The 16,194-nt window shown below is 51.9% G+C and overlaps 1 protein-coding gene across 2 annotated transcripts in view; it reads right to left on the bottom strand.

The window, feature by feature from the left end:
• The window catches only part of DUOX1 (dual oxidase 1), a 31,935-nt gene that overhangs the window by 755 nt on the left and 14,986 nt on the right, over positions 1–16,194 (bottom strand). The window contains exons 19-33 of one of the 2 annotated variants that reach the window (XM_039888244.1): positions 14,091–14,316; positions 13,726–13,819; positions 13,275–13,450; positions 11,359–11,428; positions 10,876–10,965; positions 10,121–10,299; positions 9,505–9,735; positions 8,934–9,033; positions 8,629–8,678; positions 6,956–7,083; positions 3,086–3,239; positions 2,434–2,663; positions 2,040–2,198; positions 713–868; positions 354–482 (exon numbers count right to left, since the gene is read on the bottom strand). In XM_039888244.1, coding sequence (XP_039744178.1) covers positions 354–482; positions 713–868; positions 2,040–2,198; positions 2,434–2,663; positions 3,086–3,239; positions 6,956–7,083; positions 8,629–8,678; positions 8,934–9,033; positions 9,505–9,735; positions 10,121–10,299; positions 10,876–10,965; positions 11,359–11,428; positions 13,275–13,450; positions 13,726–13,819; positions 14,091–14,316 — 2,172 coding nt within the window. Of the gene's footprint in view, positions 1–353; positions 483–712; positions 869–2,039; positions 2,199–2,433; positions 2,664–3,085; positions 3,240–6,955; positions 7,084–8,628; positions 8,679–8,933; positions 9,034–9,504; positions 9,736–10,120; positions 10,300–10,875; positions 11,002–11,358; positions 11,429–13,274; positions 13,451–13,725; positions 13,820–14,090; positions 14,317–16,194 lie in introns of both variants that reach the window. The other variant, XM_039888243.1, reaches the window with a different exon arrangement.

The raw sequence follows: 16,194 nt of genomic DNA on the forward strand, positions 1-16,194 counted from the left end.
GTTTGCCCAGTGTTCATGGTGAAGATTGTCTCTCTGTCCAGGATGAGGCCTGGCTCAGTGTTAGTGGTAATGGTAGCTCTGAGGTTATGGTGAGGGCTAGCACAATTATTGAGCTCTTTCTTCTGGACAAGACATCATGGCTTCAGAAGTGGCAGGTCCCTGTCACCTGCTTCCTCCCTTAAACTCTCAGAGTGACCCCCACTTCTCCTTTCCCATTCCATTATTCCACCAATTTCCCAGGGGATGGATTCTTATTAGTAGTCAATTTCTTCTCTGATGGAGCAGGTTTGGGAGCTTTGCTCAGACCCCAGATGACAAAGTGAAGAGAACCTGGATATGTGGTGGGAACTGACCTGTGGGTGAACCTCCTGCAGGGAGTTGAAGAAAGACTCGAAGGGGGGGCGGCCAAAATGGGTGACAGAGCGCAGGCCCGTGAACAGACTCCGGTTCAGCACCTTCTGGAAGTGCCTCTCACAAATGTACTGGGGGGCACAGGGGAAGGTCAGGCCAAGGACAGTCAGGGTTAGTGCCTAGCCCAAGCCAGCCTAAAGCCTGGGGTAGGGAAGGAGCTGGAGGCTGACTACTGGAGCCACCAGCTCTGCGCCTCCTGCCAGCTGAGCCTGGCTGTCCACCCACCTGCCCTGGCCATCCTGCCTTACCCTGCCAATCCACACACCCACCAAGATGCCCTGCCCATCTGGCCCTGACATACAAGCATGGTGGTCCTGAGGTCGAACTTCTCAGCCAGCTGGGTGATGTAGATGTGCACGGACACCAGGTCCTGGCAGTCATTCTCCTCCACCTCCCGGATGATGTCAGCCAGCCACTCGAACTGCCGCTGGGTCCGTGTTACCCAGATGAAGTAGATCTGGGGACACATGGTTGGAGCTTAGGACCCAGCTCAGCTCGGGCTCCCTGCATCCCAGGGATCCCACCCCAACAGAACTCTTCTGGTCTCAGCCAGTTTGTGCCTCTCCCCAGACAGCCTGGGGAGTTGGAGTGTGTGGAGCCATAGGGCCAGGCTCTGGGGCGGGAGATGGAGTTGCCCGAGGGCATAGAGGAGTATAAGTGAATGACAGCATGGAGCACTGAGAAAGGACACTTTCTCAGTGCCGAAGGTCCGATGGGGTGGGAAGTAGCTTTTTCATACTGAGCCTTCCCTGCTGTTCCCTCCAGTCATCTCTCCTCTGGCTGCTAGGCTCCCAAACAACCCTAGCCCAGAGGGAGAAAGTCCTGCTATGGACAGAGCAGCCTCAGGGAAGACCCAGCTGGATGCCTGGAAGGGATAGAAATGGACTCAGAAATTGGGAGGATGGAAGCTGCCATGGGGAAGACCTATCTCCAGTTCCTGATGGGGAGAAGTGGAGCTGTGTGGGTTGAGAAGCAGAGGCAGAGCTGGCATGGACAGAAGAGCAGGGAGCTGTCTGTTACTCTCTGAATGCTGACAGCCTATATAGGTTGAGCTTCTGCCCGCTGCATTCCTGCACCCCTGATTCACCTGCCAGGCCTAAGGAGACAAGCAGGGGCCTGCCACCAGACCCAGGCTAGGGTGAAGGGGCCTAGAGTGGAGGGAACCTGAGGGCCTGGGCTGTGTTCCTGGACTCAGCCATGCCCATCGGCCCTGCCTTGCCACCTCCCATCCTCTTCATCTTGAGAACAAAGCCAGTTCCACCTGTGCCCCACCCCAAGTGTACCCTGCCATCTCCCAGCCTGACAATGGCTCAAGTGCTAGCCTCCACTGTAAGAGGGAATGGGTTTCTTCACCCGTCTCTAGCCCTGCCTAGAGAGACTCCCAAAAGCAAATCTTATGTGCGGTGCCCATAACTAAGGGAAGGAGCCTGGGAGAATCAACAAACCAACTCTCACCTGTAGGGTCCAGGGATATCCTACCACCTCCACCCACCGGCCCCTACCAGGGTCAGGGCAGCTTGGCCTTGCCCAGAGCAGGGAGACCAAAAACAGAGGCAGGAGAGACAGGCATAGATGGACATAGTGATAGGAAGCAGGGTCATGGGCTGGCCGGTGGAGGGGGCACTCACCTTTTTACAGTACACTTGGTGGCTGACTGATGATTTGAAAACCAGGTCTTTGAGGATAGAGGCAAAGGGGGTGACCCCAATGCCTCCTCCCACCAGCACTGACACCTCAAACTTATGCCACTCCTGGTGGCCCTCTCCAAATGGTCCATCAAGGTACAGCTGCAGGGAGGGGGAGTAGGTTTGAGTTAAGCTCAGCTAACACTATAGTTCTGAAGCCAGAAATGGCAAGGAAAGGCAAGTAGATTTATGGAATGAGGAGGAAGTGGGGGACTGTGGCATTATCTGGAACAACCAGTCTCTAGATGGCAGCACAGCGAGGAGTCTGGTGCTACAGGGCTAAGTCCTGCTAAAGGGATGTGGGAGCATGTGGCACATCTGGCCTGGGTCCGGGCACCTTTGGGTATCTGGCACAGCTGTCCGTCGGGGGTGAGTAGATCTCCCTGAGGCGCGTGGTCCAGGGCCCCACTGCCCGGATGTGCAGGCTGAGCGTGTCCTCATGGGGTGCGGAAGTCAGCGTGAAGGGGTGGTACTCGGTGGTCCCCAGAGCCAGGCAGGCAATCCGCACCCACTGTCCTGACTTGTATTCAAAGCCTTGGGGCCGCTGGAACTGCAGGTGGGTCACTCCTGAGGAGGGGAGATGGGTGGGAGGCTGCTGTCCTAAACCCAACAACAACACTGTGGCCTCTAGAGAGTTCCCCCACCTGCATCCTCAGCTCTGCTTCTGGAATATAACAGGGGAGGTCTCCTCACAATCAGAAGTCATTCCCCCCCTCCATGTCTACCCTGAAGAGGAGCTAAGTAGCACTGGGGATGGTGGTCAGTGGGCAAGGGGTAATCTGACCTGGGCTCCTCCTCTTTGTTGTAAGAGAGGCTCAGGTTCCCTGGCAAAGAGTTTCTCTCACCAGCTCTTTTGTCCCTGATACCCCAAAGCCCCTGCCAACTCTATTGGGCCAGGCTAGGAGATTGTGGGGCCCAGGTTCTGCCCCTGCTCTGTCACCTTCCTTAGTACCACCAAGCTGGTTCCTTGACAACCACTAGGCTTGTACCTGAAGGCAGCAGCTCTGCCTTCACCACGCTGATCTCCACCTTCTTCCGGCTCAGGCTCACCAGCTTGTCCCCACCATAGATTAGTGCAGGGACCAGGAAGAAGATGTGGAAACGGGGCAGCTGGATCAGAGCAAAGCTGCCATGGATGATGAGCTGGATAGAGTGAAAAGTACAGTTCAGACTCAACCACATCCACAACAGGGTGTGAGGCCAGCTTGAGGCTTAGACTCCTGCATCCTTCCAACAGACACATCCAATCCCCACCTCACTGTGTGCCATGCTCCCTCCAGACTCCAAAATTTAACCAATCCCAACCCCATCATCCAAAGCATTCATGATCATCAAGACTGTTTGCATCTCTCTGACGTCATCCTAGACCAAACCACGTTGACTCTCACCTGCGCTCATGTAGTAGCCTCCTAACTGGTCCTCCACTGGGTTGCCCCACTGTAATCCATTCTCTTCAAGGCAGCCAGTGTGACTTTTTAAAGTTTGTTTTATCACGTCATACCCAGCCTAAAAAGCCTTAGTGGACTTCCCATTGCACCACAAGGCCTTGCGATGCTCTGGCCCCTGCCTACCCGCATTTCTCTCTCTCTCTTCTTCAAACATAGCAAATCTTTTCTGCTTCAGGACTTTTGCACCTGCCGTTCCTTCTGCTGGGGATGCCTTTCCCTTGTTTTTTTTTTCCTATGATTATCACCATCTCATTTTTCAGGTCTCACCAGAAACACCATCTCCTCAGGGCTTCCATTAGTCCCTTCTTTTACATCTCCTGGTTAACTCCTGTCAGAGCACTTGTCATCATCCATAATAATCTCGTTTTTTCATTCACTGACATGTTTACTGTTGTAGGAGTAGGGACAGCGTCCATTTTATTTGCCACTAGACTCTCAGCTCCTTGCAGTTTCTGCCTGCCACACGGTAGGCACTCAATAACAGTTGAGTCAATGAAAGGAGTTTCCCCCAATTTATCATGTGCCTTCGGAGTCTAAGAATACATAACCAATCCCTCTTTTCTATGAAATAACTAATAGGTATCGTCCAGTTCTGGCTCTTTTCCCAACAAGCTGGTCAGGCACTACTTGCCCCATTCTTCTCACTTGCTTGCTCTGAGTCTAGTCAGTCTGGCTCCTGCCTCTACCTCTTCTCAGGACCTGCTCACTGAAGGCTCCTGAATGGCCAAAGCCCAAGGTCTCTTTTCAGACCACTTTCACTCCCATCCTTAGCAGCCTGTGGCATAGTGACCACCCCCTCCTTGCTACTTCTGCAACAACATTCTACTTTCCCTCTCAAGCCACTCACTTTCCATCTCCTACACTGCCTCTGTCCCTTTCCCCACCCCAATCCTGCATGTCGCCCAAGCCTTATTTTTTTCCTCTCTGCTCTGCTCTTTCTATGCTCTCCCATATGGCGTGACCTCTCAGCTGAGTCACAGTCCCTCAGCTTCAGCCCAGCCCACACAGGTTCACCATGTCTGGCTTGCCACCACCTAATGCCCTGTGGCCATCCACAGCTAGGTCTGTCTCCTCTGTGCCCTGAATATTTTATCATCATTCCCACCTCTGCACCTGTGCCCATGCCCTCCCTCCCTTGTACCTGGAATGCAATTCAGCTTCCACTCTGCCCTGTCAAACCTTAGCTTATCTCTCCTTAGGGCTTGGCTCAATTCCCATCTTCTCCCCAAAGTCTTCCCTAACCAGTTTGGCCCAAATAAAACTCCCTTCAATGGGCTCTTGTAACTTACTGTTTGGAATACTTGGCTCAACAGTTAATCCTGTATTGTCTGCTCATTTTGAGCATTTCACATGCATGGCACTTATCTCTACAACAAATCCTAAGTTCCTGAGGGTAGAATTTAGAGTCTCCCCTTCCTCTGCAGAGCGCAGCACTGAGATAAGACAGAACAGACCCTCAACACATAATTGTTAAACTAAACTCTGGTTCCTCATTCAGCTCTTCCTTCCTCCAGCAGAGTGTTCTGAATTCTTGAGCCTTTCCCCACAGGACTAACTTAAAACTCTCTGGGCTCTCCTCTGAACTGGCTCTGATTCCCCAGGTTTCTCTTTCATTGTGGAGCCCACACCCAACCCCAAGGCTTTCTGAGCATCTAACCAGGCTGAGAACAATGTCAGGGTGATTTCATGTTCCTTGTTTATACACTCCATTTGGTGTTGGCTCTACTTTTAAACCACAAAGCCACTGCAGACTCATGGTTGGCTGAGGAGCCGGGGGAGCATCCTGCCAGCTCAGCTTCTGCTGTGCTCGTCCCGCCCTCTCCAGCCTGGATCAGGAGCCTGGACATCTTTCCTCAGGGCCTACGCCACACTGAGTCCTTTACTTGTAACTTCTCTTTCTGCCTGAGGTCAAGTGGCCTAATGGAATAAATGGTAAAGAAGCAGGTGGTTTGGGCCCTGATCTCCCCGCAGGGGAGACACTTCCAAGTTGCCCAGGAGAGGAGCCTGCACCTTTCTGAGCTGCTGACTTCCTCACTGGCAGGAAGGGTAGTTCTGAACTCCAGTGATCCCCCAAATTAGGGATAAATCAGAAAGGGGTCTTGGTTTCAGGGAGCCAGTCTGGCTATTCTTCTGGGTTTCCCATCTAGTTCAAAGAAGCTGCTTTTTCACCAGGAACAAGAACATCACCTCTACCCCTAATAGAAATAGTAACCCAGGTTGCTAGGGCTCCACCCATTACTAAGAAGGTAGAGAGGGAGGAATAAATTAGCCACAGCTTCCAAAGAAGAGAGAGATTTCTTTGGAAACAAACATCATCAGTTCTACGAAACAACCTAAGCCAAGGAGGGGTAGTCATCTTCAGAACCGTGAAGTGCTGAGCCTCAGGCAAGATAGAAACAGACCTTCCTACCAATCAGTGAGGATAGAACTGCACTAGGGAGAAGGCAGGGCTGACCACAGGGGTTCTCTCAGTCTGTTTCAGGACAAGAGCAGTCCTGCACATAGTTCTGCCTGGAGCTAGGTGGTAGAGAGGGAAGCCATATGGGCTCTGCACTTTTTGAATGCTGGCAGCCAAGCTGTCACCGTTGGGGATTTAGGAGACTTGGGACTTAGTTCAGCTTCTAAACAAGACTGTCAGGGTGACCTTTGGGGAACTACATGTGTCCATGAGAAAGGCAGGCCAAGCACAGTCATGACACAGGGGCACAGATCAGAGTCAGTTCTGAAGCAGCTGATGGCAAATCAGCTGGGAAAGGTGAAGGGAACAGTACAGGAGAAGGGATGGAGGCAGGAGTCCAGATTAAGGAGAGGGAAAGAGGACAGATGGAATCTTAAAAATCCATTTTTTATCAACAGTCTAAGTGAAGACATTTTGAGCACGCTTATTAACTTTATAGGTGGCATTTAGCTGCCGCCTAATAGCCTAGGAAACAGGATGAGAAAAAAAAGTGGATAGAGTGAAAAGTACAGTTCAGACTCAACCACATCCACAACAGGGTGTGAGGCCAGCTTGAAGCTTAGACTCCTGCATCCTTCCAACAGACAGATCCAATCCCAATCTCACTGTGTGCCATGCTCCCTTGAGTGTAGGCTGTCCATCCAGGAGCTAAACCAGCCACCCATAGTGGGGAAAGATTGGCTGGGCACGAATGATGTGGGAGTGTTTACAAGGAATGTAGGTCAGCCTGGTAGGGCTGCTACTGCAAAACCCACGCCAGGGAGTCCATCTCCCAAGTGCTGCATATTAGGGTCGGTCTACTCGAGAGTCCCATACTATAATCTCCACCTTTTAAGTGAAAAATGAAGGGGATACTTGAAATAACTAAGGGGATGGAGAACTGATGTGTCAGCCCTCACTGCCTCTCTGGGATCATCTTGCCCAGACCCTGTCTTAGAGCCAAAAGCCCTCACCAGGACGTAGAGTGAAATGTAGAGGTGGTGAGTCAGCCAGAAGCCCCGGAAGCTGCGGCGGCGGAAGTGGTGGGAGGCGAAGACGTACATGATGGCCAGGACCAAGAGCATTACGACCCCCGTGAGGCCTGCAAAATGAACAAGCAGTGAAGGGCAAAGGAGTAGGGCTGTTCTGAGGCTGCCAAGAGTCTGGGTCCCTTTTCTACTCCACTGCCCTTGGAGGGGATGGGAAAAGCCCCAGTATCCTCCTCTGTTCCTCTTCTCCAACACCACAGATCACAGGTACCTTCCCACTTCAACAGACCTTACTTGTCCTTCATAGAACCTTGTCACTATTGTTATTTTTTAAGTACCTGTGTCTTTTTTTTTTTTTTTTTTTTTTGCCTACAGCACCTGGTCTTCCTACGTGATCTCCCATCCAAGTACTAACCAGGCCCGACCCTGCTTAGCTTCCGAGATCAGACGAGATTGGGCACATGTCATTATTTTTTTTATGTCTGTCACTTTTCTGACTCTCAAGATCCACAAGAACAGGGACCAGGCTAGGCTAGTTCACCACTGAATCCTAGTGCCTAGTATGGGGTCTGGCACACTGTGACCTTTTATAAATGTGTGCTGAATGAATGAATGCACATTATGTCTACTCTGGGCCCTCTGGGCTGGAATCTGGACATTGCAGGCCCTGCCCTCATGGACACAAGGCTTGGTCAGTGTCCCTGCAGCACTCCATTTGGCTACTACAGCACACAACATAAGCACTGGTGAGTAAGTGCCACCACCAGAGCCCTCATGAGTTCAGCCGGGAGTTGGTGCAAGGCACCTCCTCATAGGGAATCCCAAGCCTGGGCTATACAGGAGGGCGATACTGGAGCCAGAGAATGGTCCCTCAAGTGATCAAGAAGGAGGGAGGCAGAAATTAGGAAGATTAGAACCCTGCAGTATGGAAAAGCAGAGGTTAAGAAGGGATCTAACCAAAGCCTGTAAAGTACAGAACGGAAGGGAGAGTGTAAATGCAGCCTTATCCTCCAAATCCCAGTGTGTGAGAATTAGCAAGCACTCCCTGAAGTTCAAAGCAGATCATTTTAGGATTTAAAAATAAATAAATAAAATAAAATAAAATAAACCGTGCTGTGTTCCACAGAAGAGCAAGTGTAGAAAACGTGTTACCCTAAAGAGGGAACAGACTGAAAATATAAATAGGTTCAAGAAGTGTTTGAATAGATTTACAGCTAATTGTTCTAAAATGGGTGATTTTGGGGAGTAAGGAATATATGCCCCTAAACAGCCCTTGTCAAGACAGACTAAAAGGGGGTGGGGATAAGGTTGGGGAGTGGAGTCTGCCAGGCTTGACAAAGAGCCTGGTCCTTCCCTATGTAGCTGGGGCACAGCATTCCTCAGAGCCACTGTCATGGTAGGTGTGTGTGCGTGTTGGGGGGAGTGGAAGGGGACAGCTCCCATTCCACAGAGGGAAGAATGAGTTCAGGGTTGGGGTGGGGGCCCAGCCAAGCTCCTGAAAGAAGGACCAGAAAGCAGTTTCCTACCCCCGACAGGGCAGAGCCTGACTCACCATGAGAGCCCAGAGAATACCACTGGGCTGCCCTGTGGTAGACAGAACCCAGACCCTGGAGCTTGGAGCCAGACCCAGAAATTCATAGAGCAGAGAGGGCTCTCACCTGGAACAGTCTGGAAAAACCACCAGTAATATTTCTGGGGGAACTCAGACCTGTGGGGAAGGGAACGCAAGGAAGGATCCTGAGAGATGTCTGGGACTTCCAGAAAAGACCCTCCAGACGAGGCACCCCCAACCTAGTCACCAGTCTCTCTTTCTGCTGACTTTGGGCTGGGGGCTCAAGCTGGTCATTGTCTGTCCTATAACTTGGAAGGTGACACTTTCCTCTGACCCAAGAGAATTTGCTTCTTTCCACCCACAAATAATACCTCTCCTCCCCCCATCTCTCTTTCCTTCTCTTTCTCTCACCCGTCATCATGGAAGAGGCCAGGGAAGAGGCAGGAGAGGACGCTGAGTGGGCTGATGGAGAACAGGTACACATTCACCACGTGGCCAGCGCTGTGTAAGACTAAGGAAGACCAGACAGGGTGGGGATGAGCCTGGGGGCAGGTGGGTGGGGATGCTCAACCCATTCAGCCTTAGGTGGAGGACTCCAGCCAGCTGGAGTTAGGGGCCTGAAGAAAGACCTTAGGGTCTGGACTTCTGACCTCTAATGAACTTCCTGTTCCTTCCTATGCCCCATACACACACCATCCATGAACACAACCACTTGAGTCTAAATTGTGTATTAGAAGTTCACTCGTCAGCTGGAGGCTGGTGAGGTGGCCTCGAAAGCATGAGAAGAGGCCCCGGTGGGGTAATGAGGGGCTCCTGGGCTTACTTCACACCATCGCTGAGGCCACCTCCATCCCTATGAGAAGGACATCCAAGACTTACACTCAAGTTAAGTGCAGGTAGAAAGGAGGAGGCTCTTAGGGGAGGGGAAGCCAGCAAGGGGCAGGAGGACATGGAGAGGATCCCCGGGATTCCCAGGCCCTGCCTGTGAGGACGATGGCAGTGGAGGCAATAAGGCGATGGAAGTCCACTGCGGCGTCGAAGGGCACGTAGCGGTTGAGGAAGGTCTCTCGCAGGAAGGTGATGAGGTTGCGGCACATAGTGAGCAGGATGTAGGAGAACATGAAGGAGATGCTGGCGGCCGTGCCTCGCGACAGGATGATGCCCACAAAGGTGGTCTCTGCAATCCCCGAGGATGGCGAGGCAAAGGCGTAATCTGCGGTGGGTAAGGAGGAAGCAGTGCAGAGGAGAGAGCGCTGCTGAGGGAGGTCAACCGCAGGCTCTGTCCAGCCGCCACTCACAACCACCTCCCCGGTCTTTATTTAAGCAGGTCCACGCACCCACAGGAGGCCCTGCCCGCAAGGCTATCACTTACTGCGGCCCCGCCGCGGGGCTGTCTGTCACTCACAGTACGCCCCGCCCTCAGGGCTATCACATTGCAAGGCTTGTCCTCCCCTCAGCGGTCACTCAGTAGGCCCCGCCCCCGAACTGTCACTTATTTCAAGGCCTGGCCCAGGTCCATCTGTCATTCACCGCAGGCCCCATCCCCAGGGCTATCAGTTTTCTCAAGTCCTGTCCCCACCCTCGCGGCCGTCACTCACAGTAGGCCCTCTCCAGGAAAAGGCCTGCAGCAATGGTGTAGAACACCGCCACACAGCCGATGTGGCGCCGGTAGTTCTCGATGAAGCGCTTGAAGCGCTGCACAGTCTGGTGGAGCCGGCTTCGTTGAAACTTCTCACGGTGAGCTTCGGTGAACAGCAGGGGCTGGAACGACGTCACCCTGCAAGACAGACAGGAAGTCTTGGCTCTCAGGTAAGGACCTAACGCCAGTGCAGCAGCTTCCCAGAGGGGAGAAAGGAGTGCCGAGTTACTCAAGTCAAGCAGAGTTCAGACCCTAAAGCCTATACTACACTCCTCATGGTAGGACGATATCCCAGTGGTCACTTGATCAGTTCATCCCAGTGGATGCACTCCATCTACCCCAGATCCCAGTCACACTCAGACAGCCCTCGCTCCTCCCAGTCTGTAGCTCTCAACTCTTCACTCGCTCTGTTCTAATCCTTTACTGGAGGTGCAAAGGGCACCTCCTCCAGAAAGCCTTCCCTGACCTCCCAGGCAGAGATTAGAACTTCTTGAGCTCCGAAACCCCTTGCTCTTTCCCACTATTATAACATTCATCAGCGGGGCATTGTAATTATTAATGTGCCAGACTATCTTATCAGACCGAGATGTTCTTGGGCAGGAATGATTCATGCTGCCTGCACCCCCAGTGCTTAGCACAGAACCTGGCACCAAGTAATCAGTGTATGCAGGGTGTAAAGATGAATGAACTGCTTAAGGGGAAGAGCAGGCGTACTTCTTGCCAAACCTCCGTCGAATCTCCTGAGGAGGGTCCGTGTCCATGGGGCATTGCAGTCTCTGTGGTGTCAGCTCCACCTCAACATCACTGCGGAGACAGCGAGCACTCACTCTGGGAGAGGGACTAGGACAGGAATATGGGAAATAGGACCTTGGTTACCTAAGCCAGGGGACAGCAGGATTCCCAGAGTTCTAGAGAGAGAATGAGTCACATCCTGTGGGTCCCAGCCAAGGCTGTCAACTATGGCTGCACCCTTCACCAGGGCATCTAACCCAGGCCGTAGGTAAGTGCTGAAATCCAGCAGGCTCTCTGCTCTCCCTGGTGCAGGGCTGTGTCTGCTGAGAGTAAGAAATGCCTTTTTCTAATTTGTATGAAGGCACAAAGTGGGCTAGTGAGGGCCCTGATCCCAGACATTCTGGGGAGAGAAAATCCAACTCCCCACTCCAACCCTCCCTCCAATATTCCCAGATGAAGACTTACCAGAGCTTCTCCTGGCTGATGTAGGAGGCTCTTCGGCAGAAGTTTTTAATGACTTCAGGCACCTCCACCCCTGCAACACAGAGCTGGGCTAGGGAGCAGCTCAGGGCCCAGAGCCCAGAAGGACCTGGCTCAAATGCACAGTATTCACCCCATGTCCAGATTCTATAGAGAGTCCCTGGCCAGTACCCTGCCTCTGGTTTCCCCAGCCTCAGCCCATGCCCCCAGTGGGAGCTAGACCCACCCACGGGTGGACAGAGAGAAGGCTTTAAACAAAGTTGGCCAGCAGGCTCCCCTGAATGCATGTCTACCTTCAGTCTCACTCCTGGAACTGGAATCAGGCTTATAGGGTAGAGTTCAGGTATCATATGCAACCTACCTGTTAAGACCATTCTGCCACAAAACCGTAACAACCCTCCAGCTTAAAACCTCCCAGGAGTTAAATGTAGGATCTAGGTGGTACATATATGGGACATCACTATAAAATTCTTTCTACTTTTCTGTGTTTGAAATGTTCATGAGAAAATGTCGGGGCAAAAACCCTTCCTGGAGCCACCCATTGCATGGAGGGGCAGGGCAGGACTGAGTTGCAAATCCAGGTTCTCACGAGAGGCCTGGGAATTTGCAGGTCACTTCCAAGTGTGAAACCAATCCTGAAGATACCCTGGTCTATAAGCCAGAGGCCAAAAATGATTAAGCTGAATTTAATGAAAACAGTATATTTAAAACGGAGCATTGATGTCTATCTTCTCAAATGCCTCAGCAAACAGCAAATGTAGCAAAATGGTAACAAATGGCAAATCTAGGTGGAAGGTAAGAAGGGTAAAGGGATGCTCCTTGTACTATTCTCGTACCTTTTCTGTAGATTTAAAATTTTTCAACGTTATATTTGGAGGGAACAACAAAATAACAATTAAAAACCAAACAAAACGATGCTCAATGCTAACCCTCTATTTAGTGCTTCCCCAAGCCTGGGCCTCCCGCCACCCCAGAGGCTGACTATCCCTGGGACTCTGGCCTGGGCTCACTTCGGGCACCTGTTCCTGCTCTACCCTGGCTGCCTAGGAAAAGTGAAAAGCTGCAGAATCTAGAGCGCTGGGTCTGGACTCTGCTAACCCTCCTCCCACCCTGGGCAGGGAAAGCCTTGACCAGAGGCCCAGCTATGCTTGTCTAACTCACCCCTCTCCCCCATCTAGACTGTGCGGTTGCCCCAGGTTCTCATAATCCCGGGAGGGGCTGAGTTCAGTCCGAACATGCCCCATGAGAATCCCAGGCTGTGAAGACACCATAGCAGCTCACATCAGGACACAGTCAGTCTTTCTGCCTGCTCTAAGCACCCTCTTCACCCTGATTCTAGCCCCCACCCACCTGAGTCAGATGCAGGTGGGGCAGGAAGTGGGGGAGGGACAACAGAAGTGGGACTCCATGCACTCAGCAAAGATTTACTGAACACTCCTCCGGAGGATAACGTGGCAAACAAAACCAAGAGCACCCACCACCACCAGGCAGCCCAGCTGAGGTGGGTATGGCCCAGGTAGAGCTGTAACAAGGAGACTCTGTTTCCTTCCTGTACTGGGCACCAAGCACAGGGGCCTTTGACAAGGAAGCAGAATTCCAGCTGCCATTCCTCAGCTCATCCTGACCCTGTCCACCCCACCAGAAGGGCCATATTATGACTTTTGTGGGTCCTAGGCACTGTTGCCTTTCTAGGCCCATTTTTAAATAAATTTTAAAAATTTATATTTTATAACTGTGTTGATGTAAAGAATATACTCCAGGCTGGATACATTATTATGTATTTATTATTATTATATTCATTCTTCTAATTGTAAAAGAAATGAAAACATTTCCATGGAGTCCTATGCACTACGCCCGCTGTGCCTAATGGATAAGCCAACCCTGCCTCCAGGCCACCTCACCTTTGACACAGAGCTGCGTGAAGCGGAGCTCACTGTCATGGTCCCGTAGCATGAAGTGGAAGTCCTCCCATGTCAGCTCCTCCTTGTCCTGGAAGCCCGACTCCCGGAACATGGACTCCACCACCTCAGCCAGCTGGGCTTTGGACAGGCAGTTGCTGGAGATCTCAATGAAGGACCTGGGGTCAGGGGAGGGGAACCATCAGGCCCTGACAAGAAGCCTGGGGCCTAGACACAAGAGCTCACTGGCCATCCCAGCAGGCCTTCAGGGCCCACGCGGAAGAAGGGGCTTGACTGGCCAAATCCCGAGCCCCATCCTAGCTGTAACAGTCTCTGGCTATATGGGTGAGGAGGCCCCTGCTCTTTACCCTCTGGCTTCCTCTTTGATGTCCCAACCCTTTCCCCTAGCAGTCCTTGCTCTGGCCCACTGTCCTGGCTGTCTCATAGGACCAACCTCAGCATCCTGATAAACTCATCCTTGGAAATGAGACCATTCTCATCAAAGTCGTACATGCGGAACATAAGGTGAGACTTCTCCTCCGGGGAACCTGGGAAAAGGAGGACCCCATGAGAGCCCCAGCCCACTGGCCTAAGCCCTAGGCTGGCCAGAAGGGACCTCGTATTAGTATGATCCACTGCTGGACACAGTGCGGGGTCACTCTGCTTCTTGACCGTTACCTGGGCACTCCCAGATACCTGCCATGGCTAGCGTCCTGGCCCCCGTGCTTCCCCATCTCCAACAAGTCAGCTACACTCCAGCCTCAGTCTCCATCCCCTTCCATCTTCTTCTATCTGGGAAATCACTCCTTCCTCCCTTACCTTTCATGAAGACCACCAGGATGTCCAGGAACTCCCGGAAGGACAGGTAGCCATTGCCATCTTTGTCGGCCAGAGAGAACATGGACTCCACAAACATGTCCTGGGGCTTGAGGCCCAGGGACTCAGCAAACTCGTTCCTGCTGAGCTCACACGTCAGGGCCTCCTGCACCTTCTGTGATGAGTCCAGGGGCAGGGTCCCTGCATCTGCCTGGTCAATGTCCAGCACCTGCACCCGGGCAGCAGCAGAGGGAGGGAGAGAAGGAGCCAGGGGTTCCTTGACTTGAAGGCCACTGGAGGCTTGGGCTTGTGAGAACCACCTTCTAAGATGTCTGCCTAGCACTACTGCCCCCTCACCTAAGCACTACCCCATAAGCCCTGCAGGTGGTCTCTCTAGCCATTTGTTTTACAAAACTCTGGCTCTGTGCATTAGTCGATTATACCAGTGATTATACCAGATCTTGACTGAGACTGAGAGGTCCCAGGTCTGTCTTGACATGAGCACAAGAAAACTCAGAAGTTGTGGACCACCCTGTTCCTCCAAGTGGTCAGAGACACAGAGACAGAGGGAAGCAGAGACAAAGAGAAAACAGGAGCAACCTGAGAGAGAAGGGGCCCTGTTTGCTGACAGCTTTCCTTTTCCTGGTCCTTTCCAGGCCAGCTCACAGTTCTCCCTTTGGAATTCCTGAGACATTGATATATCCTTGGAGTCAATTCACCTTTTGTCACAATTAGCTTGAGTGGGTTGCTCTTACTCCAAAGAAGTTTTGACTAAGAAAAAGCCTCAGCTAGATTGAGAAAAAGTTGTGCTTGGGAAGGGGAAATTCTCATCACGGGCCATCTCCAGCCCACCTTATGTAAGGGGCTGCCCCAGCATAAGGAAAACAGTGAGGAAAGCAGGCAGGCTTGCAAACCATAACACCTGTCTTTCCTGCCTATCAACTGGAAGTCCCTACTTAAAGCCTGGCTGTGGTTTCATGAGATAAACCTTGTTGCTTGAAAGAGCCTAGGGCTGGAGGCAAGAGACCCAGGTTCATGTCCCAACTGTGCCACCCACTGGCTGTGTGGCCTCAGGCAAGTCTTCAGTTGTCTGGCATTCATTTCCTCATCTGCCCTACTTATCTCACAGGGTTATTGTGAGAATCAACAAGAGAGGTTTTATGGAAAATATTTGGAAAACTGAAAGCACTGTGCAGATGGAAAGGGTTGGCAGCTACCCCCAGGATATAGTAGCATACTCTCACCTCCCAGCAAAGGGAGTTCTCGTAGCCTTGGCAAATCTTGAACTGCGTGGAGGTGCCCAGGTCCTGCCCAGACCTTGGCAATGAGTCGCCTCGGCTGTAGGACCCTCCATTTTAATGTATATTCAAGTTCAACTTCTTTAAGGTGTAAATGACATTAAATCATATGCACACAGTAAATGACCATTAAATGGCAGCTTCCTTCATGAAGCCTCTCTGCAGCTAGCCAGCCCTGCACCTCCTCACTCATTTTTTGCCCTCCTGCTGGGCATCTCTACTCAGTCCTTCCTGCTCCTTCCTTCTAAGCCAAATCCTTGCCAGATCTCACGACCATGACTTTACACAAACCTGCAGCCTCACTACCTTTTCTGAACTCCTAGACCACTTATTTCCTGGGCCACTTTTGTAGCTGTCATTCTTTGCCGGTTATCTCCCTTTCTGTACACATTCTATCTCCCCAGTGAGATGATAAACTCCTTCAGTGAGAGCCCATACTGTATTTATCTTGTATCTCCCAAGTTTCTCCTCTCCACGGTTCTGCTCCCAAGGCTGCCTTTACTTTTTATGCCAGATATGGACTCAAGTCCTTGCATTTCTCTTCCTACCTTGCTTCCCCACATTCTCTCAATAGTTCTCAGAAGTCTGCAAGGTGGGCGCTAATGCAGCATGGAGGCCTCTGGCAGCTGTCCTCCCCCAAGGAGGAATAACCAAGGGCTCTCATATCCCACACCATCTGTCTTGCCCTAGGTTTCTGCAGCCTTTTGGGAACTAAGTGAGGGCAGAGAGCCTGGAGAGCCCTGAGGGGAGATATAAGTGACACATGCAAATAAACCCCTTCTTAGGCATTGCCTCTCTGGAGTCTCTCA

Source organism: Pteropus medius, unplaced genomic scaffold, assembly GCF_902729225.1.
Source record: "Pteropus medius unplaced genomic scaffold, Ma_sr-lr_union100, whole genome shotgun sequence".
NCBI classification, from domain to species: Eukaryota; Metazoa; Chordata; class Mammalia; order Chiroptera; family Pteropodidae; genus Pteropus; species Pteropus medius.